At 46.5% G+C, this 23,706-nt stretch overlaps 1 protein-coding gene across 5 annotated transcripts in view; it reads right to left on the bottom strand.

The window, feature by feature from the left end:
• SORCS2 (sortilin related VPS10 domain containing receptor 2) overlaps window positions 1-23,706 on the bottom strand; it is a 2,165,153-nt gene that overhangs the window by 284,798 nt on the left and 1,856,649 nt on the right. For all 5 annotated transcript variants that reach the window (XM_078678523.1, XM_078678525.1, XM_078678524.1 and 2 more), the window contains exons 13-14: window positions 18,272-18,363; window positions 966-1,073 (exon numbers count right to left, since the gene is read on the bottom strand). In XM_078678523.1, coding sequence (XP_078534649.1) covers window positions 966-1,073; window positions 18,272-18,363 — 200 coding nt within the window. The remainder of the gene's footprint in view (window positions 1-965; window positions 1,074-18,271; window positions 18,364-23,706) is intronic.

Here is a 23,706-nt window from a genome sequence, read left to right as displayed (position 1 = left end):
GTATGACATCTCCCAAGACCTAAAAAAGGGCAATCTCACAACCCTCTTACTGTAGCTGATTTTTGATAGCATTGATGGATGTGGCACTTGCACTCTGACCCTCACTCAGAACATATTGCTCATCTAACCTAAAACTCCTCTGCTCTTCTACATCAGAAAGTTGTAGCCCGAACCAGGTACCTTTCAGTCCTGGTGTGAGGAGGGAACCCAATGATGAAGCATGAGTGACCGTTCTTGTCCTAAGAAAAGCATTCTTCCACAGACAACTAGCTTCTTAAATCCCCTATTCTAATAGTACATGTATTCCCTGTAAGATGTACTACGGCAACGCACTTTATGCTGGAATCAACTCTAGACCATAACAACTTAGTGGCTAGGCTCACCCTCAACCTCCTACCCCTCACTCACTTCATCAGGCACCTCACAAAGCCCCACTGGTTCCCAATCCACAAAAGTGCACTGTTCAAACTCCTCATGCACATACACAAAGTCTTACTCATCATGAGAATACCCTCGTAGGTGACTGTGCGCTTTATAAATACACATAACAGAACATTGGCACCAAATAACCTCAACAACTGCTTAAACTTCCACAAGCCTATTAGATACCTCTGCTAAGTCGGACTCCCACTTGCGTCACCCCTCCCCCACTCCCTTGCATACTCTGAACCATATTAGGTTGTCGTGACTTGTCCTACCTCATTCCTAAAAGCTGCAATGATCTATCTCTGCACATCAGAGCATTCTACAAGAAACTGGAGACCTGGCTCCTCAACTAGCCCCAACCCTGGCTTGGCACATACAGCGCCTGCTTCGTCACAGGCTACCCTCAAGGGTGATTTGTGCGCTGCACACATATACATAACATAAAATAACATAATATATAAATATACCATCCTTCACAGTATTAGTGTCCAGTTATGCCGGCGATGATACACAATACCTTTGTAGAAACAAAAACTTACGTCATGACAAGAGTCTCGTCACCAGGTTCACTGAGGAGCCCATCTACAAAGACAGACGTGCTAGTAAAGTTGTGGACGCTCCAGGTCTGCCCTTCATCAATGCTGAATCTGCAGAGAGAAATGCATGGTTTTGGTTTTATATTCAACAATTAAAGTTCACTGGTTTGATGGCCTTTATTAGACACAATGTAAGAGGAATCTATGTGCAAATATCAAGAGTAATTATATCAATAACCCTCAATTTTGAGTCAGTGTCTTGAAATTCATTAACATCTATTGCATTTTGGCATATGAAGGTAGATTTAATAGAATATTCTTTTTACCTTCCCAAATCTCAAGTTTTGTCACTTTACAAATGAGTCATTTTTCATGGTATGATAGCAGAAAATCATGACCAAAATATGGTCTATCAGAAATATGGACTCTTATATATCATTTACAAATATATTGCCACATTTGAATTAATTATAGAAAATCTACAGTTAATTGCACAATATTTTTGAAAACGTTATTTGGGACACAGAATTGCTGTAAGAAAATATTTTTGCTAATGATAGTCTGACATACAACCAATGTGCAACTGCATTTTCTCTGCTGGCTTTCCTCCACGTCGCTACACCCCTGCCCTTGCTTCCTTTTTAGATATTGTCCAAAGTTATCTCATTGCTTTATTTCTTACCTCTCAATGGGATATTTGACTCTTTCCACAATTTCCTCCAGTTCTCGTGCGATTCCTCCCTTTTCACCTAAGTTGCTCCAGTCCCTCTTCCCACCCCTACTTCCAGGCAGCTACCAATGCTTCGTTACATATTACCACCTCTAAACCAGGTTACAGCAATGCCCCTTAAAAACCTATTTTCAGGCATGATTTTTCCTGTAGTGTCTTTTCAAAACTCTCTTTGTGGCCCTGCCCTTGCTGCTCAGGGCCTATTCCCCTCCTTGCGATCACAGGGTCACCCAGATCCCTTTGTTGCCTCTTTCTCCTGCCTTTTTGGTCTGCCAAGGTTTTTTAAAGATCTTTTCACCCATTCACTTTTTAGAGTTGCCATGTGACTTCACTCCCTTTTCACCCACTCTTTCTAGTGGAAACATCAAGGTGTCATCTCAACATGCCCATTTTACCAACCCCATGCCAGAACAGCATGTATTTCTTCTTCTTCTGGACCCCACTCCACATTCTCATGCAGTGCTTAATTTGTAAATAAAAGAGCCTAAAGGTCCTACTCAGAAGTCTGCGGCCGAATTAAGGGCCATATGTATCAACATTCCGTTTTGCGATTCCTAAATAGCGATTTTTAAGGAATCGCTATTTAGAAATCGCAAAATGGTATGTATGTAGAAAATTGCTTCTTTTTAGCGATTCCTTATAATTCCATAATTCCGATAAGCAAATTGCCAATGGCAATTAAGGAATAATTTCCCATTCATTTCTATGGGCCAGGAGGCCCATAGGCATGAAGAGGAAATTTGCCAATCGCAATTTGCTAATCGCAAATTGTGAATATTTTCAAGGGTGCAGGGGTGTCTCAAGAACACCCTGCTGCACCCCTGAAAATGACATGTGTGCACATAAGGGCATGTATGAGCGTCACATGCCACTTTTTGTTTTAAAAAAAATGCTTTTTAAAAAGAATTCGCATCTTACCACCAACTAGAAGTTGGTGGTAATTTGCGATTCCTTAATGGCATTTTGGAATGTTTTTTTCCTTGATACATTGCATTTAAGGAATCGCAAAATTTGCAATTCCTTAAATGCAATCGCAAAATAAGGAATGGCAAATTTAGCGATTCCTTATTTTGCACCAAACATGTTTCATACATACCATTTCGCAAAAATGGGTTCGCAAACGCCGGAATTCTGCAAATTTCGGCGTTTGCGAACCCATTTTGCCTTGATACATATGGCCCTAAATGTTTACCTCTTTAATTCACTTCTAGACACTCTCTGCACTTTTATCTGAGTCTTGCACGTTCCTGCTTTCTCTCTGTGTTGGTTCCCAAAAATAAGTGCCAGTGGCTTGCACTTGCAACCACCGCTTCAAATAAACACTGTCCTCATAACTCTTCTTTTCCAGCTTGTCTAAAAGAGAAACATTTTTATTCCCTGTCAGTTTCCCTTCTGTACTGCACACACCTCTCCTGCATATCATGCCTTTACTAAGCGTAGGTTCTGTACATTGATGCAAAGGGATTCATTATTTCACCTCATTACGTTTTATGTCAGTAGCACTTGCAAATTACTGAAGCACCTGAAGGTACAAATAAAAGATGTCTCCCCTGGGAGCACTCTGCATCTGCTGACTTCACTACTACCTCTTTGACTACTGGTTAATGGACACAGAAATCACATTGAAAGCTCATGGGCTCTCACCACTCCAGCCCTGTTATTTTACATTGACAGATTTTTCTCATTCATAATTCTTAAAATCAAAAAGTACTGGTTCAAGTGGTTAATATTTATATTTATATGTTGCTATGAGACAAACTATGCACATAATAACTTCTACATGCTTCAGGGAAGCGGCCGCCACCACGAGGGGGCTGAGGTTACATTGACTGGCCGCCTCAGCAGCATTAAAGGAACAGCGATTATATATATATATATATAGACCGAGTATGCCATATAAAGAGAGCCTAGGCAGAGTATTCTTTGCTACAACAATACAACCGTTGCAACAACACCGAATACATGCCAGACGGTATCGCCAATGGGATCTAGACACAGATGCATCCATGAAGGTAGCCATGTCCTCAGCTGAACTGGAAACCATAATCAGACCTTGACAACATTGTCAAACCAGTCCCCACTGCAAGAGGTCTCAGTTACAATGATAGAAAGGGTCATGTTTGGATCATGACAGCCCATCCTGTTGTGAAAGCAGACTCCAGGCCCCCAGCCCACCAGGAAAATTCCAGAGTGACAGAATGGCCAGTCCGCCTGTGGTTGTGCTAGGGAAGGGGATGGGAGGATGGATGCAGGTCCTCATGTGGTGAACGTGGGCCATAAGATGGCATGTGGGCTATCTAAGTATGTGGTAGTTGTAGTACTGGAGGCATGTGGTAGTACTAGAGGCATGGGGTAGTACTAGAGCATGTGGTAGTACTAGAGGCATGTGGTAGTACTAGAGTCATGTGGTAGTACTAGAGGCATGTGGTAGTATTGGAGGTATGCGGTAGTATTAAAGGGATGTGGTAGTATTGGAGGCATGTGGTACCACTGGAGGCATGTGGTAGTGATGGAGCAAGGATTCAAAGAAAAGAACCTTGCTCGGATCAACCTCTCGTTAACATGTACTAACAAGTAGGAATAGAGATTTGAAAGAAAATTAACATAGATACGACATTTATACACGGGGAGAAGGCTTTCTGCTTGTTTAAATAACAAACAATAATTTGCTACGTAACTGAAATCCCGCTTGAAACCACAAATCGCTTTGTGCATGTGCAAACCCGTCCTGCGTAAGTAACCTCTTGATGACCCCATGTGAGCGGAAAACTCTCACACATGCGCAAAGAGTTGCTAACTGTAGGTCTCGAAGTACCACATGCCTGGCACATGCTTGCCTGAAACGTAAAATAGGTTTTTCGCTGCTAACACTTTGCTTAACAAAGAAGAAAATAACATGGGATAGAGTAGAAGGGGAGGTAAACAGTGATAATAACATATTTGAGAAATTAACATCTGTTTAGGATACTTTCGTCAATAGTGAAAGTTTTGGGCCTGATATGCAAAGCCGAAAGAAAAGATGGTTGGTGAAACGTAATGCAAGTTGAGTCTGCGCATTAGAGTCCAAGAATGACCTGCTGACAGGGACACTGGTCATCTGCCAAGACCCAAGGACGAGTGCTTGGGGAAAGAGCCTCAACTGAAGAAATTATATGAAAATGTTATCTATCTATTTTGTGAGATGTATGTGAAAAGGAAGTGTCATGAGAATTGAATAAATTAAGTGGGAAGGGTTTACTAAACTAAGAATTAGTTAAGAATTTTGGAGATGACCGCATGAAGTGATGACAACTCCCCTGCCCCGGCCCAATCACAGTTCAGGATTCACAGACATTTGCAACCTTTGAGGGTGGGACATGCAAAATTAAAGGGTATAATTTGAGTGATTTTAGATTAAGAAAGAGAGAGAGCTGCTGCTGCTGCTAAGAAGAATCGATGATGCTGAGTTAGGAGTAGACGAGAACTGCTACTGAGAAGAACAGACTGGGAATATTCAATACTGAAAGACAGTCTGATTAGATTGAAGATTTGCGGACGAAGAATATCGAGGAGGGAGAGAGTGTAAGAGAGGAATGTGCTCCGGTGCGTCGGGTTCTAGAGAAGAGTAGTAAGTATAAACCTATCCTACATCTGTCCTACAGCCTTTGTCCCCTGACTTTATCAGGTGACCTCCACTAACCCTTCTGGCCAGGGGTTGGGTTTCCCATTCCATTATTAGGTAAACAGAATTCTGTCGTGAATTTAAATTTTCGTTGCAAGATATTAGATAATATGTCCTTTTGTCTCTTCATCTATCACTCCTAATGTGTTGGAATCGTTAAATGCATTTGTATATGTTATTTGATAAATGAATTTTTCTCTCCCATGAAAGTTGATGGAGTTTAAACCGAATCTGTATAAATGAGCGTTCATTTTTTATTGAATTAGTAGATAAAATCTATTGAATCTTACCTAGAGTCTGTGATTATTTTACTGTGAAGTTATAAGATAAATTAATGAATTTGTTAATACCACCATCAACTACTCGACTAATAGTCCATTGACCAAAGGAAGAGTGTTGATCTGTGAAGATTAGTTAGGCATAGACTAATTCAGATCAAAGAAAATAAAACTTTACCCCCAGCGAAACAGTCAGGAAATCTAAATGCTTATATGGGCCCATTGTAAGTGATAAGTTGATGTATGAAAAAGTTTATCCTGGCCTTTCACTGGATCAGTAGTATTGGAGGTATGCGGTAGTATTGAAGGGATGTTGTAGTATTGGATGCATGTGGTAGTTTTGGATGTATGTGGTAGTAGCCCATTCCTACACTTCCAAACGCAGTTTACGGTCACAATCAGCAGCCAATTTTTGTGTGCCCAGGTATAAACTTGCAAGAATGGGAGGAAAATCCTTTGCCCAGCTAGGAACCAAGCTTTGGAACGCACTCCCTCCACTCATTCGCAAAGAAGAAAACTATGCCAGGTACAGGAAAAACATCAAAACCTGGCTGTTCGAACAATAACGTGAACGATCCTGCGAACCTCCCACCTTTTTTCTTCTGTGCTGTGTCATGGCGCCGGGAAACCCTTTTTGGGTAGCTGTGCGCCTTATAAGTGCAAAAAATAATAAAATAATAATATTGGATGCATGTGGTAGTATTGGATTCATGTGATAGTACTGGAGGCATGTGGTAGTACTGGAGGTATGTGGCAGTATTGGAGCGTGTGATAGTATTGGAAGCATGTGGTAGTATTGGAGGCATGTGGTAGTATCGAAGGGATGTAGTAGTATTGGAGGCATATGGTTGTACTGGAGGCATGTGGTAGTATTGAAGGCATGTGGTAGTATTTGTGGTATGTGGTAGTATTCGATGCATGTGGTAATATTGGATGCATGTGGTAGTACTGGAGTTATGTGGTAGTACTGGAGATATGTGGCAGTATTGGAGTGTGTGGTAGTATTGGAGGCATGTGGTAGTATTGGAGGCATGTGGTAATATTGGATGCATGTGGTGGTCGTATTGGATGCATGTGGTAGTATTGGATGCGTGTGATAGTAGTGAAGGCATGTGGTAGTACTGGAGGTATATGGCAGTATTTGAGCGTGTGGTAGTATTGAATGGGTGTGGTAGTATGGAGGCATGTGGTAGTATTGGATGCGTGTGATAGTACTGGCCGCATGTGGTAGAACTGGAGGTATGTGGCAGTATTGGGGCATGTGATAGTATTGAAGGGTTGTGATAGGATTGCAGTATGTAGTAGTACTGGAGCATGTGGTAGTATTGGAGGCATATGGTAGTATTGGAGGGATGTGTTAGTATTGGAGGTATGTGGTAGTATGGGAGGCATATGGTAGTATTGGAGGTATGTGGTAGTATTGGAGGTCAGTGGTGGTATTTGAGTATGTGGTATAATTGGAGGTATGTGGTAGTATTGGAGCCGTGTGGTAGTATTGAAGGGATGTGGTACTATTGGAGGTATGTGGTAGCATTGGAGGTATGAGCTAGTGTTAATATTGGTGAGGTAGCACATCTCAAGTGTTAATTTAGCACCTGGACAGGTGCATTCTCATAATTCCGATTGTACACATGGCCACAGTTGTACATGAACATATATATCTCTTTTATGACCTTACTGTCGGAGGGATGGACGGAAACAGAAGCGAGGAGGCCGTATGGAGCTAATAGTGGAATTGATTTATTAAGTATATAGACCCACGGTTTTCAAATGGCAGGTCTTTAAAGGCAAATAGTCACATAAACAAAACACTGTTTGGTCAGATTTTTGAGAAACGTGAGGATGGCCGCCAGAGTAGGAGTTCTCTTCACTTTAGCTTTGGTCTGGTCGGGTCCCCGAGGTTTTGCTAAAAAAAAATTAGAAAGGAGGGGTAAGACGTCACGCTCAATTTGTTGTAATTTTCTACCACCACACCTCGTGAAGGATTCGCTAAATGGATTTGTGCAGGGAAAAAGGAATATCTACCAGCTGAAAATATAGAGTGATTCTAAGGGGAAAAAAATCAAGGTGTCCCCACTTCAGAGTCTTAGGGAGCTTACCCACGAGTGTCCCTCCCTCCCTACCTTCCTTCCCTCTGCCCACATCACGTACCGCTCTCTACCACAACTCTCCTGAGTTGCAGTGACTTTTGCGCGTGCTCAGGAGTTCACCATTCTCCACACCACACCTCGGGGTTTTCCTGGTCTTCCGCGCTGTCTTCGTCTTCGGTCGCCTCCACAACGTCCTTCTCGGCACAGGAACAGCTTCTCGCTTTCTCCGCCGTCCTTCTTCCAATTGCCTCCCTCTCGGACGCTGTTCCCTTGTTTCTTCTGGTATTTCTGATTGAGCAGTATGTGCTGTGGCTCTGCCCCTCCAGTGAAGGAAGGATGTCGGTGTTTCACTTACGGACTGCGTAGAGAGAGCACAGGCTATTGTCACTGATGGTGATTCCTTCCCGCATTCGTTGTCCTTGTCTGAACCCTGGAGGTAAGGAGTTCATAGGGGGAAGATGGGTTGTTATCGTGAAGGCTGGGGGTGTTTCGGGTTGCTTCCTCACATTTACCCATGTGCAAATAGTGGGCACATTTATGCATCTTTCCTCAGTTTCCAATTGTGTCAAAATATATCTTTGTGGATCAGGGGCTATACCTTGATGACGTTCAGTGGGGTATGAGCGTTTGTTTTTCCCCCAAACTGCCTTGTGTACTGTGGTAAATTAACTTTTGAAATTAATGGATGGGAAGCAGGCAGCACAGTTCAAAAACACAGTGCAGTAAGTGCTTCTTCGTGTTTTTGGCCTGTGCTCTCTACAGCTTATGCATTAACTCACAGATTTTCTGAGTTAATGTATGCGCTGCAGACAGATCTATCCAGCCCTGTCACAACTCGCGATTCTCCTGAAATGCCGCCAGTCCTGTACAGAACGTGGTGCCTGACCAGAGGCGCAACTAGAGCCACATTTCGGGGGGGCGGGGGGGAGGGGAGGGTGGGGGACTACTAAAAATTTCGGGGAGTGCTAATTTTTCCAGCGATAGTCAGAGTGGAGATGCAGGGGCTCTAAGAAGGGGTGAAAAAACAACAAAGCCTCGTTAGCAAGTAAATGCTCTTTTAAAGACCTGTGAAGTACTCGGGTGCGGCTGTGTGTGTGCCCGGTAAGCTTTCTCTGCCCGGGCTGACCCACACGACGGGTGTGGGGGGTGTAATGTCGTGACTGATGATGGTGTTCGTCACGTCGCGACATAGGGGTCATGTGACCCTCAGTTAATAAAAGTTACGGGGCATGCTCACGTCGGCCAGTTGGCGACGGAGGTATGAGCCCGACAGTTAAGCAGCAAGCTGGCTCCTGTAGTTATTTGATTACACGTATGTGGCCCCACCATTCACACGACTCACCTCAATAGTGTCGGGCTGATCACACGCTCGACACAATTGGCGACGAGGGTGGGCGTGCCCTCGCACCGTGGAGTGGCGGCTGCGAGCTGGTCTCATCGCTCGTGGCGCAAGTGCCCCAAGTGCTCGTGTCGCCTCGCCCCTGATGTCTGGAGCCTGGTGGCTGCTCCCGTTGTGTGCGGTGTCGACCGTCAGAAGGCCCGGCCGTTTTCTCCAGGTGAGGCCGTCGGCTCGAGCAACACACTCCGCTGCTGGTGGGAGGCCGCACGAAAACAGACTGCCTGAACGGTCCAGGGTGCCCCGTCTGCCCGCTAGTGAGTATCGCGGAGCAGAGCGGCTGGTGTGCGCGGCGCCATGCACTGGCCCGGGGGAAGTGCACTCCCGCCCCTGACCGGCGTTGCCGCCAGGGTGTGGCACGGTGCACCCGACGTGCTCCCTGTGCACATTCTCTCCCCGCTTGGGGCTCTGTGGCCTCGCGGGAGGCCTGGCCCCGAACACTGGCCGAAGAGCAGTCTGTCTGTCAGCCTGAAGAGCTGCGAAGTGGCCTTGGGGTGCCTACAAATAATACTGTCCAGGCGGGAGGAACTACCTTCTCCACAGTGCACTGCGGAGCCCACGCTCTTCCCCCAGCACGCCAACAATCGCCCAGCAAAACAAAAAAAAAAAAACACACGCTGGCCACAGAACTGGGGAGTAACTGACGCAGGTGCCCCTGCCACGCTCAGACGCTTACAGTGAACTCTGGAAGGGGGGCACAACCCCATCACCTGTAAGGAGCTCAGGACAAAGGGCATTGGACGACTCAAACAACCGGGGGGAAACCCAGTATTGAAGACCCATCATCGCTATCCTGGCATGCAGTCCCCGGGAGGAACGTCAGTAATACAGCTGCAGCTGTCCACAGGAAGGCCAGACGCGAAGGGAGACGGTGTCGGGGAACACTGAACATGCAGCATGGCGCAGATACCCCCCATTGAGCCATTCATAGTAGAGGGATCGCCATCCTCTCTTGCGCCCAAATGGAAGGACTGGGTAGACCGAGTACAGATACTCTTCAAAGCCACCAAAGTGTACAAAGATCAGAAAAGAGCGAGGATATTACACTTAGGTGGTAAAGACATACACAATATCACAAAGACACTCGTGGAAGCAACACCCAACAACCACCACACGCTAATCCATGCACTCAACGGGCTCTTTGAGCCCATGGTTAACCAGGACTGTGAGAGGTTCATCTTCAGCCGGACCCGGCAACATCCGGATGAATCGTTGGACATGTATCATGCCCGGTTTAAGAACCTAGCCTCGACGTGCGACTTCCCGGACGTGACGGAAGAAATACGAGGTCAGATAATCCAGGGGTGTGCATCTGCAAAACTTTGTGAACGCATCCTAGAGGAGCCTGGGAAACCTCTAGCCGAGATCCTCACGTTGGGACGTACCATGGAGCTGTCCAAAGCCCGCGCAGCTCACATGGAGTCCGCACCCCAAGCCCCTGTGAAGACGGAACCGGTCAACGCTGTGACCACCAAACCCGCAACGCGATTGAACAAGAAAGACCCTCGCCCTACCATGGCGGCAACGGCCAAAACGTGTAGATACTGTGGCGGACCTCTGCATCAGCCAGCCGAATGCCCAGCCAAAGGGAAAAGATGCTCGGGTGTGGACGCTTTAATCACTTTGAGAAGGTGTGCAGAGCCAAGAAATACCGAAAGCCACGGCAAGTGGTCAACGCAGTACCAGAGGCAGACAAATCCCCGAGCAACATGGACGACGACGAGGAGGAAGAGCGAGTAGTGCATAAGGTACACATGATTGGCAGTGCATCCCGTAAAGTGCGCCGCCTGCCCCAGTGTAATATCCAAGTAGGGGCTCAGGAAGTCATGGCGGTAGTCGACACCAGGGCCACTATTAACATCATGGCCGCTGCCCTGCACCGGACGATGCGTCCCATATCCCCTCTACAACCGTCAGCCATCACGGTGTTCGCGTATGGACAGGAGACCCCTCTGAAAATTCTGGAATGGTTCAAAACATCAGTAGGTCATGGAGAGCGGTCAATACCAACATATATGTCACTGAAGATGACCAAGGCATGCTCCTAGGATGTCGTGCTGCTGAAGACCTGGGTGTAGTGACATTCGCCTTCAGTGTACATCATGAGTCAATACAGCACCTACTTGAAGAATTCTATGAAGTGTTTGAAGGTATAGGACGTTTCAAAGGGAAAGAGGTCCATCTGCACATTGATCCCACCGTGCAACCTGTGGCTCTGCGACATCGTCGAATAGCTTTTCACTTGAGGCCCCAGGTTGAGCAGGAACTGAAGAAACTGGAGGCCGCCGGGATCATAGAAAGGGTCACCGGTCCCACGCCGTGGGTATCACCCATCATAGTCACGCGGAAACCAAAGCAGCCTGGTACCGTAAGAATATGTGTTGATATGTGCCTCCCAAATGCCGCAATCAAGCGTGAGCGCCACATTACTCCCACCATTGACGATCTGATTGGAGAGATTGCTGGAGCATGCTGGTTCTCTAAACTCGATCTACGGTCAGGATACCACCAGCTGGTCCTCGATGAGGCATCACGAAATATAACCACATTCTCAACTCATGTGGGACTTGCGCTACACGGGCCTGAGTTTTGGATTATTCAGTGCTGCGGAAGTATTCCAGAACATCATACAAGAGCTGATCACAGATATCCCGGGGGTGATTAATGTAAGTGACAATATCATGGTTCATGCCAAGTCATTGCCGGAACACAATGCTCGTCTTACACAGGTCCTGCGACGGCTGCGAGATGCTGGACTCACGTTACACAGGGAGAAGTGCGATTTTTTGAAGAAGAAGCTCCCATTTTTCAGCTACACTTTCTCCACTGAGGGGGTCAATCCAGATCCCGAAAAAGTGAGGGACATCAAAAATGCCATCGCCCCTACCAGTGTGACAGAAGTGCGAAGTTTCTTGGGCATGATTAACTATTGTGGAAGATTTATCAAAGATCTGACTACTCTCACACTGTCTCTAAGTGAACTAACCAAGGGTTCCGTTCCATGGAGGTGGGGTCCGCTTCAAAATAAAGCCTTCACTGACATCAACGATGCCCTCTCAGAGGCGACCACGCTGGCATTCTTTGATCCCAAGCGAATGTCCCAAATTGCTGTTGATGCCGGCCCGCTAGTCCTTGGAGTGGTGTTCCTACAGAAACAGTGTCAGGAGGAAGATTGGGCTCCCGTGGCATTTGCAAGCAGGTCACTTACTGAGACTGAGCAGCGCTATTCTCAAATAGAGAAGGAGGCCATTGACAAACATTGGGGATGTCATCATTTCCACTTGTACGTCTACGAAAAACCGTTTGTGGTCACCACTGATCACAAACCGCTGGTAGCTCTGTTTGCCAGGACATCCACAAAGCCTCCCCCAAGAACCGAAAAATGGATGCTCCAACTCCAAGACTATAATTGTCGAGTTGAATATCAACTGGGATCACGTAATCCAGCAGACTACTAATCCCGACATCCCAGAGCAGCCACGGATAAAGAAAGGGAGGACGCTGCGGACACTGAAGAATATGTAAAATGCATTACAGCCCGGTCCTGTCCGATTCCTCTATCTATGCGAGATCTGTCTGAAGCTACTGCCAAGGATGAATGTCTCCAGAGGGTCAAGCTGATCTTGCAAAATGGGAACTGGCACAAAGCCAAAGAGGGATGGAAAATCCTGACAGCTCAAGCGCAGAAGATCATGGAAAGCCTACCTCATATGAAGGATGAACTTACTGAAGACCCAACAGGGTGCTTGTTACGGGGGCATCGTCTAGTGATTCCCACATCATTAACCGACCGATGTGTACAGTTGACCCATGTAGGGCATCAAGGTATGGTAAAAACGAAGGCGCGCCTCCACACTAAGGTGTGGTTCCCCCTCATGGACGAACTAGTGGAGAAAGCCATCCGATCCTGTTCGGCATGTCAAGTCACAGGCGATCTGCCTCGTCCCGCTCCAGTCATTACTGAGCCGCGGCCACGGTCCCCATGGTTATGCGCCAGCATGGATTTTGGCAGCCTACCTGATGGCCGACACACCCTGGTGGTAATTGATGATTATTCTAAGTATCCTGAGGAGGAAATTGCGACCTCTCCCAATGCTGCGGAGGTAATACCCAAAATAGAGAAAATCATAGCCACCCATGGATTGATGCATGAGTTGCGCACTGACAATGGGCCCCCAATCCAAGGACAAGAGCTGGCAGCATATCTCACAGCCCTGGGTATACAACATCGACGAATCATGCCTAGTTGGCATGTGGAGAAGTGTGGCTCAGGGGTTAGAGGCGGCAGACCCGGAAGATGAGATCGGTCCTGGACCAGGGTTCAATTCCCCGCCTCGCCGGGTCTTGGGCTCAAAAATTCCACGGACTCGATAATTCTCGTTCCGGTGCCTACTCAACTCACTGGTTCACACTCTGCGACTCTGGGCAATAGCTTGCTTAATCTCCACTACGGCCCCTCGCGGCGGGATGCCTGGCTTTCACCTTGTGGATACCCTGCTGGGGTTATCTCACAGGGGAATACCAGGACGGGTTCCCAAGGCAAGCGCCTTGATGCCTTCGGGTGATACGTGCGCTATATAAATCGCAATACATACATACATACATAGTTGGCCTCAAGCCAATGGTGAGGCGGAACGTTTCATGAGGACTCTCAATAAGGTCATCAGAATTGCACATGACAAGAAACAATCCATAGAATCGGCTATCTTTACATTCCTTCGCAGCTACCGGCAGACACCCCACACCACCACGGGGGTAGCCCCTGCACACTTACTGATAGGCCGAGTGGTCACTGATTTGATACCTCACCATCCCACACGGCAGCCAAAAGACCCTGATAACACTCTCATTGACACTCGTAGACGGAAGGCCCATGATCAAGTAAGCCACCAACAGAAAGCGCAGGAGGGCCGGATAAAGGAAGGAGACTTAGCGTTGTTAAGGAATCGCTATCACACTGGCAAGTTCCAATTGCCGTATGAGAAAATGCCTTGGACTGTTGTGAACATTAAAGGAACCAGAGTCATCGCCACCAGAGGACGGGAGACCGTGACCCGCAACGTGTCTCATTTTAAGAAGTTTCACCAGGAACTGTCAACATCAGACTCTATTGCCTCAGGGACTGTGGACAGTAACCATAGAATCATGGAAAACCTCCCTGTGGAAGATGAGCCTGCCACTGAGGACCTGGATGATTCCTGAGGGGGAGAACCTTGCTTTGCGGAGAGCGCAAGATCTTCGGTTCTAGTGGAAGATGACCGCTGCGAAATGGTTCCGGAAGGCAGTCCCATTCTGCCCTCTGGGCGAGGTCAGTCGCAGTACCAGTTGCGTAGCAATCCAGAGCCGTCGTCCAGACTGAGGGACTACATCACGTAAGACTGTTCTATGTTTGTTCTTGTATTGAGCTTAATGTAATGCCCTGGTGGGTCGAAGTTGTGCTATGAAGAAATGTTATTATGCCAGCGTGGCAGGTTTCGTTGCTGTGTTGTTTTGATCCTTGTTGGGGAGGAATGTAATGTCGTGACTGATGACGGTGTTCGTCACGTCGCGACGTAAGGGTCATGTGACCCTCAGTTAAAAGTTACGGGGCGTGCTCACGTCGGCCAGTTGGCGACGGAGGTATGAGCCCTACAGTTAAGCAGCAAGCTGGCTCCTGTAGTTATTTGAATACACGTGCGTGGCCCCACCATTCACACGACTCACCTCAATAGTGTCGGCTCAACAGGGGGGGGAGGCGATGGCTGAAGCCCTTTCAGCCCAATGGACGTTGCGCGCCTGTGCCTGTCCAACACTGTCGGGATATAGAGTCCATGTAAATTAGCATTTTTTGAAGCAGCAAATCAAACCAGACAAGATTCACTTTCTGCCTTTTTTGAGCATTACATTATTCCTTCCTGGCACAGAAACGTCTTTATAATCAGAAAATAACAGTCCCGGAGCTCTCAGCTGCATGCCCGTGGAACGGAAAACCTCAATTTAGCATCTGCGCGGAGGACCCCTCTCATACCGCACTAAGCGCGCGCGAGCAATGTCAACATTTGCCAAACCCAGAGCGAGGCTCGGCGACACCTCATCGAATGCGGCCTGGAAAGAGCGCGCGCACCGCCTCAGCGGATGCAGAAATGTCTGATGTTGTGGAAAGCATTGATTCAAGCAGCAGGCCTCCTGTTTCCGCTCCTGCCTTCTCCAAGCACATGCAGCTTCAGTTTTACAATATACTGGAGCCCCGCATGACATTTCTGCCAAACTCGAGAGGATTATGTGTTATGAAGTTGAGATTTTGCTGCTGCAATGTAGATTAAGATATCTTTATCAGGTAGGCGCATTCGTTCAAGTCATTACAGTTATGAATTTTGGAATCCTGCAAGTCGTTTTGAATACATCAAATTCCTCTAAATTGGCAAGTCTGAGTCGGACTGTTTAGTGGTTGTCATTTAAAAGGCTATTACAGGAGCTGTAAATGAATGTCACTTAATTATAATAATGTTAAGTACCCATATCTTCGGGGGCACTGAAAGGAGCATGTCACAGGCGAAGGTGAATTTCAGTGTGTGGTGCTCCCTTTCCATTGCGCCTTTCACTGTGCAGGTGGCAAGATTTAGTTTTGGTGTTTATATAAAGTGCAGTGTGGGTGTTCATTTGGTGGTCTTAAGCCCACCTCTGGAGTTTGATGTCCTCTATATGTCGGTCATGCCTACACAGGGGATCCTTGTACACCGCTTTATTTAGCGACAACCATGTTGATGTATAAAGGATGAATGATGAAATCAGGGGACCCTATCATCAGAGTTCGTAGGTAGACAGAGAAGTTAGTCTAAGGTGTCTGATCCGCAGTACGCAAATTAGGGAAACAGCATTTACAACGTGGGGTGAGCCACGCGTGCTGCTTCCTCGCAAGTGGAAGACCGCTTGCCTTAACCATGTATATGCCTTAACCAAGCATATGCGTGGTTAAGGCAGTGCACGGTATAGATGCGGGCACAGGAAGGACCGGGAGAGAGAGCCCTGGGATGTGGTCTGGTAAGTGGGGCTGGGGCCGGGGTTTGAGTGGGAGTAGTTTTTAGGGCTCATTGGGGGGGTTGTCGTTAGTTTTAGGGCTTGTGGTTGTTTATAGTGTTGGGAGTTGGGGTTATTTTTACGGTTTGGAGGGGTTGGGTTGTTTTTAGGGCTTGTGGGGGGTTGAATATGTTTTTAGGGCTCCGGGCGTGGGGGCTAGGGAGTGATCTTTACCACGGATATCCCTTTAACAATAATGCCTTTGTAACAAAATTGCTTGGTAAAGGCACACATCGTAAAGGCATGCGTTGGAAAGGAATGCATGGTTAAAACGCATTCGTTATTGAGGCTGTGTAGTAGAGGCCCATGTGACGTTTAGTCACATATGCTTCTGTCATACAACCCGCAAATTATTCTATGATGGCATGGGGTAGCGATGCTGCCAGACTTGCTGCAGGCCTATGTGATTTCCTTCTAGTTTTAGGGTTTAAGGGTCAACATTACAGATGTGTTAACCCTGAATGTGTGAAAGTTCTCTGCCAACATACATGTTCTCGTAAAAGTGGATGCGGAGGGTTAGATCAACAAATTTGCTCTAAACTTCTGGAGTGTTATATGGGCTGGAAGGTCTTGGGCAGACAAACTGTATTTTGATTGCGGATCCCCATATGGTCCATTTAGATGTCATAAAATATTTTTGAAACTGAAAATCAGTCAAGAGTGCAGAGCTTTTTATGGGTGTAGCACATTAGTCTCAATATTAATCAGGCTAAATGCTTCTAGACTCAAGTCCACTACTGAATTTTGGAGCAGTGCAAATGATGTTCAGATAGTAGTCTGTAACATCTGTGAAAAACCACAGTCACTTTTTTGAGTCGACTGTAGTATAGAGAGCAACTTAAAGAGGTGATGCGTTCACTGAGGGAGTCAAGACATCATCAAGTGAACCTGGATGACATACAGTCAAATGACAATTGTATGCAATAAATTAGACGATCAGTGCATTATTGCTTAATTTAAGATAAGGAAAAAAGGTCATTTAATTTTGAGGATATGCCAGATTATTCTTGTGGATGCGGCGCTACAGTTGATATCAAGGCTGTGACATTGACATTTCTACCCCATCGCTTACTGTTAGGTGTTTACATAGTTGGTTCCCTATTCTGTCCAATCAATACTTGTAGGTAAACTTGAGTGGTACAAGATCACTTTCTCTTTTTGCCTACCTTAGATTACACCGTAAAATACTGGATTAAGGCCCACGGATTCACTAAAAATTAGCCCTGTTTGAAAATGCTAAAGTCTAAAATTGCTTAGCTTTTGTAATTGTTTTTGGAACTCATTGGTGCCACATGACCAGGTTTAAGGGAGCATGGACCCACAGATCCTGCATTGAAAGGCATATTTCCATGAGCTATTATCTGTTCCGGCATTTTGGGATGATTTGTTCCTACAGCAAGTCTGCTTTGTGTATGGCTGATCTCTATTTGACAATATATACTGGGTAAAAAACAATGGACTGAGACTGAGACTTTTGCTAATATTCCACTCATAAACTGTGTGTTCTCCTCGGGGTGATGCCCTAGGTGCAACAGGGATACTCATAGTACTGTGCCTGTCGTCACATATACTGTTAGACCTCACTGATGATGCATAACTAGGCCAAAACGGATCTGGGTTTGATTGCAGTGCTGTTCATAGAGAACCAGGCCTGGTAGTTCAGGGCGTCCTTTTCCTAATGTAGCAGGAACAATGCTGATGTGTTTATGGCTGGTCTCTTTCCGAAGTGGAACAGTGAGCGAAAAACGATGGACTGGAATGCGACCTAGAGCAAATACCAGTGGTTGAGACTTCTGAAAGGATTCCACCCACCATCTTTCTGTCTTTCTTGTGTTTTCCTCAATATTTGTGGTTACATTATTGTTTTCATACTGATTTTTTCTAATATTATAATATTCTTGATTCGTCCTCCTACTAGTGCATTTTATATATGTGACCTCCTGCTCTGACCGGACACACATGGCAATAACAGTCCATATTCTTGAACAAAGGAGTACACTGTGTTCTGACTGAGAATTTAATGCAAACATTTATGCAGCTCCCAAAGGCTGGAATGCAGAAGACATGTTTCCAGCCTTTTGCCTTACTGAAAGCTTACTTGAGTATTTTCAAGGGTATGGATGTATCTTTAATGGCCACAATAACTCCTCCGTGATCCAGGTACAGGATGTGATGCTCCTCTTCAAAAACCTGTGAGAAAGACAAAAACAAAGAGATAAGTCTTGTGTGTAAGTAATAATCTACCGCAGTATTGTAGTAAATTCGATCTAATTAATTTGGATATAATAAACAATATCTGTCAACTAAAAATATTTCTGCTGTTTTTAGTATGATCTAAGCTACGGTTCTATCTTACCAGAAATTAGAATCTAACTCATTTAAACAAATATAAACATACTGTTACTAAAATTAAAGCTGCTGTGGATTCATACCAACATGTCACCTTATATGTATGATGTGGTAGGATATTAAAAGTAGGTGTATGAAAATGGGTCATTAGTTGTGTGGTCTTCACAAGTAATGGGACCACACTTGTCGACCACTGGGAACCAAACACCCAATTATGTGCTTGACTCTCATAGAGTAGCGTTGAAGAGCAGTCCAAGGCTTACTCAAGGGTGGTGGTGTGGGCTAGTAATCTCCATTCACAGATACACAATAATAGTACTCAATAAATGATTGTCCAGTCTGTGCTTTTTCTTTTGAAAAAGGAAAAAGTACATTTATTACACACACTACTCAATACTATGCAGCAATTTACGAATATACACAAGCTGATGGAAATGCTTTGGGATGACATTGCAAAATCATTCTTACCCCTCCCTCTCTAAGGGAAGTCTAGAGCAACAAATCACATTCCATAACACTTACTTGTATTAGAAATGCATTAATTGAATTTCACTTGGAATGAGCGGGAACTTGATATGGCAATAGAGCATGTTTACTTGGAATATGAGTGGTTGTCAGCATAATTGCTTTATTAAAGCATTCACAAGGAAATATGTCTATGCACGTCTGGGTGATTTGGGACATCAAAATAACTTTTGCATGAAACACATACTTTAATTAACACAATTATAATCACAACATTTATGTAATTATAGTTCTCACTCCTATTGGTTATTTACAATATCAACACTTTTATCAAGAATAAAAATACTGCATTCTTACACATACGGCTCTATTAATCCACCCGACATCGTCACGGTCAAGGGACCGACGGAAACCCGGTCGGCGGTCCCAACTGACTAATTAGGATGCGACCAAATACTGTTCGGTCGCATGCCTACACTTTAAAATGGGAGCATGCATTCCGACTGGAATGCATGCTCACATTGTATAAATGCGAGGTGCAGTTCATCCCTGCACCTGTGGCAGACACCTCAAGGTTCCTACTACAAGGTGCAGGGATCAACCGGGGGGCACCCAACAGGAGGTCGTGCACCAATGGGGGCCCTGCTGAGGGCCCCTAAAGTCGAGGTCGATAGCTTTTCTGTGTTAGAAATGCTGGTACAGAAAGGCTGTCTCCACCTGACAACGTAATCCCAAGGGCGAAAAGAGCTGCCCTTGGGATTACTCAGAGCTGCATCAATTTCCTCTGTTTTTCCTTCGCTGTTTGTTGGTTTTTGGCACCTCTGTGCCAGGTTTTACTTTTGCTTGGGGTGCCCGGGTACACCCGGACACCCTGTGCCTCTCTCCATGTAGGAGAGGAGCTAGCGGAGCCCACCCGAGGCTGCTCTTGCCGCATCCCCGCACGGCCAGCACCTTCGTGTTCTGCCGCAGGAGCCGGTTCTTTACTTTAGTCTGCCTGCTCCTGTGGGCAGATGCGCGTGGGTCTGCTGAGGGAGTGTGATGGCACTTCGCCCTCCTTGCATCAAGCCCGGGAATGGGGTCCTTGGCCCCTCTTGGCTTTGCGGGGGGGGGGCTTAATGGTGCTCCCCACTTCCATTTTCTCTCGCCATGCCCAGAGATGGGGTCCTGGGCCCGGTGCATCTTCGCAGGGAGTGCGACGATGCTCCCTGGCGTTTCTTCTCCTTTGCGGGCCCAGAGATGGGGTTCTGAGTCCCTTTCTGGCATCACAAGGGGGCGTGACAGTGCTGCCTTGTGAAGTTCCTTTTCGGGGCAGCCTCTGGGTCCTGGCCTACCCCGGAGGCAGAATTCAGGTATGGCGGTGGAGCTCCAGTTGCTTCGCCCTGTGAAAGATCAAATGTGGCGTATACATTCTCCAGGGCATATCTCGGATCCCAGTGGGCCATGTCTGACGGTTCTTGTCTCCTTTTGCTCCTGGTGGTGAGCCCTTGTCACCTGGGGCACATTCTGCAGGCCTCCCGGCCAACAAGTTTGATCAACTTTACAGGAAGCTAGTTTCACTGGGTCCCTGCACCAGCATTTATCTCTGTTTTTTCTGGGTTTCTCTCTCTCCTTGCGCAGAGCACAGGCTTTCCCCCAGGACTTCCCCCAAATGGTTATAAGGGGTGCAAGGGGACCTGCTTACCTGGTCCTGAGAAGTACCCTACTGGTCCTTGGGTCAATCAGAGTCCTTGGGCCTGATGGCACTCATGTGTTCCTCCTTCCAATTGTCCATGGCAGCTCCCTCCTTGTCCAGTGTCCAGAAGAAAATGAAAACCAGAAGAGAGCTGTCTTCCCTGTGCAGGACCTTTTAAGTAGGGCTGGAGTGTCCAGCAGGGCCAGGCCTCTTGCATTTCCTGATGTGCCGCATAATCACTCCGCCCCTGCTCCAACTTCCCTGTACAGTCTTATGGGATGACTCAAGATGGAGCCACCCAGCAGTGACTTGCCACATGGGCTCTGGGGGTCCCAGCTCCACCCCTCTCTGACATCACTACTACAAGGGCCTTTTCCTAGCAAATCATCAAAGGAGCCCCCCATCTGGTTTGCATCCAGAGGTCTTGACTCCCTCCTATGTTGAGTAGCCTGGGGCAGGCCATCTTCCTGGCACAGGAAGACAGCTGGCTGATTGATGGAGAGCAGTCAACCCCACCCATTCCTTCTGAGGAGCTGACCCAATCAAGGGTAAGTGCTCCTTTTGTGGGGTGAGGCCTTTGTTCTTGCCGCTGGACATGAAAATAGTCCAACAGGGTGACAAAAGGCCTGGGCTCTGATCCTGAGCTGAATTAGAGAAATATGACATTCCTGGGTAAAATGTAATATGTAAATCCAGTACTTGTAAGGCGCGAACAGCTGCCCGAAGGCATCCCGGTGCTGGGGTCCCATTGGGAAGATTAAGCAAGCTATTGGCCAGAGTCACATGGTGCTGGGATGACCTGCGGCCGGTGCCAGGGATCAAACCGCGAGCCCCAGATTCCAGCATCAGTTGCCCTGGCCGTGGAGCGACACCTCTTCCTGGGTGACCCATAAGGTGTACAGATATGCTTTTGAGCGTAGTTGTTGTTTTTAAACAGGTTACAGTGTACATTGGTGCGACTCTGAAGTCTCTACCCCAAAGAGAATTGGAGCTACACCCTAAGGCATCCTTTCCCATAGGACTATAATAGAGTGCCCCTCCAGTCTAACAGTAAAGCACTCTGACTTATATGTGATCACCCACATTATAAGGCCTATTTCAGGTAACTACTCAATTCTGCATAGTCCCTTCTAGGCCAGTCTACCTGTGTGCAGCTCCTGAGCTGCACAAGACAGGAGCCTAACATGTGCACTCCTCTCACATGTGCATGTTTTTTCCAACTTGCAAGACAATTTTCATCTCATAGTGAGATAATATTTACTCTAACCAAACCGAGTCAAAGGGAAAATTGTATGCAGAATTTTTCTGTGCAATGATTTATTTTACATAGTTTTTCTATGCACAATGGAAAATGTTTTGCATATTTTTTCTTTTGGTGCACCTTCCTATGAATGAATGACTGAAAATGATGCAAAAGTGTAATGAGAGACTTGAGTAGATAATTGCCTGACCCGCTGGCCACCAAGGCCTGGACAAGGTGTAATGTTGTTGCCGAAGTTTAAAATCTCTAGACCTCATTTACAATATTTTGACACATGGCAGCGCAGCAACCCTTCCTGCTGCGCTGCTGTGCGTCAAAAGAAAAGGACAGGAATGTGCCGTATCGACAAGTTACGACGCATTCCTGTCCTTTTTCCCTGAGCTGGCCAGCCGCGGCCCATGGAGGTAGTTGTGGTGGGGCGAAAGGCGGGGCGGGGGAGGGGCTGGGTGGGGGATGCTAAGAACTGGAGTATGGATAATTGGAGGTAAGTAAACAATGTAATTAATAAAACGAATTTCGTAGCGCGCACTGCATCGCAAAATGCGATGCAGCCCGCGCTACGAAATTCGTTTTATTAATTAAATTGTTTACTTACCTCCAATTATCCATACTCCAGTTTTTAGCATCCCCCCCCCGCCCCGCCTTTCGCCCCACCGCAACTCCCTCCACGGGCCGCGGCTGGAGCTGGCGCACAATGGACTGCCATGTGCCAAAGCAGGCACCCTTGCTACATGGTGCATGGGGGTCTGCGTTGTAGGGGTGATTGTTTTTGTGCAGGAAAGGACACCATCCTGCACAAAAACAATGATGAGAGGTGTTTTCCTCTTTCAATGTGTGCTGACATAGAAAAAGGAAAAACAAGGAGAATTGAACTGGTATTTCTCCTCGTTGTGCCTCTCTTATGCCTCTCATGGGGAGGCATAGGAATCTGACGGATTCCCAGGTTTAAAAACCTTGCAAATCTGGGAATGCATCAGGTTCCATGGATTTTGCGTGGGAATACCCACAGCAGCACCCGAGGAACACCCCTTATCAGCAGAGTAATGCGTGAAAGGGGCCCATATTTATCAAGTCTGTGAAAAGCCATGCAGGGTGATTTTACAAGGCCTTGTAAGTATGGGAAGGCACACTGTGCCGGCGGTGCATAAAGAAAGTGATGTACCGACGGCGCAATGGGCTTTCAAATAAGCCCTTGAGACCTTTGGGAAACCGTGAGTCACTGGAAGGACTGCACAAAGGTGAGTGGAAGAGCCACCCAGTGTTGCATGTCCTGAAGAAAAGAGGAGAGCAGAAGAGAAACCCACCTCATTCAACCAAGTAAAACAACTTTAATGAAGGACGGTACTGAAACCAGAGAAAAGATCACCAAGAAAGAAGGCTAGTATTGGTCTAGAAAGTGCAATGTGTCATCCTAGGCCTCCTTCTGTAAATCGTTGACAAGAAAGGTAGAAGAGACATTGGACGATAATCGTATACGTTAAAGAAGCACTATTAGTTTTCCTTAAAAGTGCTGTTTTAAAGAAAGGAGACACATTCTGATTGAAGTGAAGAATTGCAGATGTCCCTTATAATTTCTCCTGCTAGTTTGGAGATTGATTTAAAAATGAAAGCAGGGGAGAGATTTACAGGTAACTCTGACTAAACTAAGGGAGATGAACCTGGAAAGCTGGGAGGGGGCTTAGAAGTAAAAACAGCAGTGGAGTAAGCATCCAGAGGACAGATTGCTGGTGTAGAATACTGGTTGTTGAACATGGAATTCTGAATGTTGCAATTTTTAAAAATTACA

The sequence above is a fragment of the Lissotriton helveticus genome, chromosome 2_2, assembly GCF_964261635.1.
Source record: "Lissotriton helveticus chromosome 2_2, aLisHel1.1, whole genome shotgun sequence".
In the NCBI taxonomy this organism is placed as follows: domain Eukaryota; kingdom Metazoa; phylum Chordata; class Amphibia; order Caudata; family Salamandridae; genus Lissotriton; species Lissotriton helveticus.
This window is presented reverse-complemented; position numbering and strand designations above follow the sequence as displayed.